The sequence below is a fragment of the Pseudomyrmex gracilis genome, unplaced genomic scaffold (genome assembly GCF_002006095.1).
Source record: "Pseudomyrmex gracilis isolate BER0280 unplaced genomic scaffold, ASM200609v1 scaffold_2550, whole genome shotgun sequence".
In the NCBI taxonomy this organism is placed as follows: Eukaryota; Metazoa; Arthropoda; class Insecta; order Hymenoptera; family Formicidae; genus Pseudomyrmex; species Pseudomyrmex gracilis.
The window spans coordinates 1-2031 of NW_018023134.1; the positions used below are offsets into that span (position 1 = coordinate 1).

At 33.9% G+C, this 2031-nt stretch overlaps 1 protein-coding gene across 1 annotated transcript; it reads left to right on the forward strand.

Moving 5' to 3' along the window:
- Nucleotides 1-6: 6 nt before the first annotated feature.
- Nucleotides 7-2008, forward strand: LOC109862879 (ankyrin-1-like). The gene is made up of 7 exons (XM_020443040.1): nucleotides 7-79; nucleotides 194-388; nucleotides 494-691; nucleotides 803-1003; nucleotides 1114-1311; nucleotides 1422-1622; nucleotides 1733-2008. Exons 2-7 carry the CDS (start codon nucleotides 247-249, stop codon nucleotides 1945-1947), a joined length of 1155 nt encoding a protein of 384 aa, XP_020298629.1. The 5' UTR covers nucleotides 7-79; nucleotides 194-246; the 3' UTR covers nucleotides 1948-2008.
- Nucleotides 2009-2031: the final 23 nt, after the last annotated feature.

Consider the following 2031-nt stretch of genomic DNA (forward strand, 5'->3'; position numbering starts at 1 on the left):
GCAATGGAAAATAAGGAAATAGAAATTGCTGAATTACTATTAAATCATGGAGCTAACATTAATGCTAGTGATAAGTCAGGTATAACTTTATATTGGAGCTGAGAAAATATATTTACAGAGAGATTGATGAACGTCTTTTAGAACATTAAGTTTAATTGGAGAGTTAATTCTACATACATCTCTTCTTTTTCAGGTATTTCACCACTGTGTCTTGCTGTTCAAAAAGGACATGTAAATGGAGTTAAGATGTTTCTTGACAGAGGTGCTAACGTTAATGCTGAAATTCCGTGGTCTGGCAGAATTTCGCTTCACTATGCGATTGAATATGAGAAAATGAAAATTGCTGAATTACTTTTAAATCATGGAGCTAACCTTAATAAAAAGTCAGGTATAACTATATTGCACTTGAGAAATTATATATATAAATTTTGTGAACATTTTTTAAAACATGGAGTTTAGGTTAATTTTACATATATATCTACATTTACACCAGATGTTACACCACTACATCTTGCTGTTAAAAAAGGACATGAACAATTTGTTAAAATGCTTCTTGAAAGAGGTGCTAACGTTAATGCTAAATCTTGGGATGGCACAACTATGCTTCACGATGCGATGGAAAATAAGGAAATACAAATTACTGAATTACTTTTAAATCATGGAGCTAACGTTAACGCCCGTAACAATAACGGTATAACTCCTCTTTTCTTTGCAGCTGAGAAAGAATATTGACAGATTGATGACCATTTTTTACAACAAGGAGTTTATGTTAATTCTACATATATCTCTTCCTTTACTCCAGGTGTTACACCACTTTATTTTGCTATTCAAAGAGGACATGTAGGTGGTGTTACAATGCTGTTAGACAGAGGTGCTAACGTTAATCATCAAAATCAGTGGTCTAGTACAACTCTGCTTCATGATGCGATGGAAAATAAGGAAATAGAAATTGCTGAATTACTATTAAATCATGGAGCTAACATTAATGCTAGTGATAAGTCAGGTATAACTTTAAATTGCAGCTGAGAATAGATATTTACAGATTGATGAACATCTTTTAGAACATTAAGTTTAATTGGAGAGTTAATTCTACATATATCTCTTCTTTTTCAGGTGTTACACCACTGTGTCTCGCTGTTCGAAAAAGACATGTAAGTGGTGTTCAGATGCTTTTGGACAAAGGTGCTAACGTTAATGCTGAAACTCGGAATGGCACAACTCCGCTTAACTATGCGATTGAAAATAAGGAAGTAGACATTGCTGAATTACTATTAAATTATGGAGCTAACGTCAATGCCAGTGATACATACGGTATACCTTTATATTGCAGCTGAGAAAAGATATTTACAGATTGATGAACAGCTTTTAGTACATTAAGTTTAATTGGAAAGTTAATCCTACATACATCTTTTCCTTTTCAGGTGTTACTCCAATGTGTCTCGCTGTTCAAAAAGGACATGTACGTGGTGTTAAGATGCTGTTGGACAGAGGTGCTAACGTTAATCTTGAAATTTTGGATGGCATATCTCCGCTACACTATGCGATTAAACATGAGAAAATGGAAATTTTTGAATTACTATTAAATCATGGAGCTAACGTTAATGCCCTTAGTGATACATACGGTATACCTTTATATTGCAGCTGAGAAAAGATATTTACAGATTGATGAACATCTTTTAGAACATTAAGTTTAATTGGAGAGTTACTTCTACATACATCTTTTCCTTTTCAGGTGTTACAGCACTGTGTCTCGCTGTTCGAAAAAGACATGTAAGTGGTGTTAAGATGCTGTTGGACAGAGGTGCTAACGTTAATCCTGAAATTCTGGATGGCACAACTCCGCTTCACGATGCGATTGGAAATACAGAAATTGCTCAATTACTTTTAAATCATGGTGCTAACGTTAATGCCAGTGATAAGTCAGGTATAACTTTAAATTGCAGCTGAGAAAAGATATTTACAGATTGATGAACATCTTTTAGAACATGGAGTTTACTTGGAGAGTTAATTCTCCATACATCTCTTTCTTTT

What these genes read in the sequence shown, in the direction of transcription:
- LOC109862879 (XM_020443040.1), top strand. Translation starts at nt 247, where the DNA reads ATGTTTCTTGACAGAGGTGCTAACGTTAATGCTGAAATTCCGTGGTCT. An exon ending in TAACGCCCGTAACAATAACG is followed by an intron (nt 692 to 802) that starts GTATAACTCCTC and finishes CCTTTACTCCAG; the next exon opens with GTGTTACACCACTTTATTTT. An exon ending in TGCCCTTAGTGATACATACG is followed by an intron (nt 1,623 to 1,732) that starts GTATACCTTTAT and finishes TTTCCTTTTCAG; the next exon opens with GTGTTACAGCACTGTGTCTC.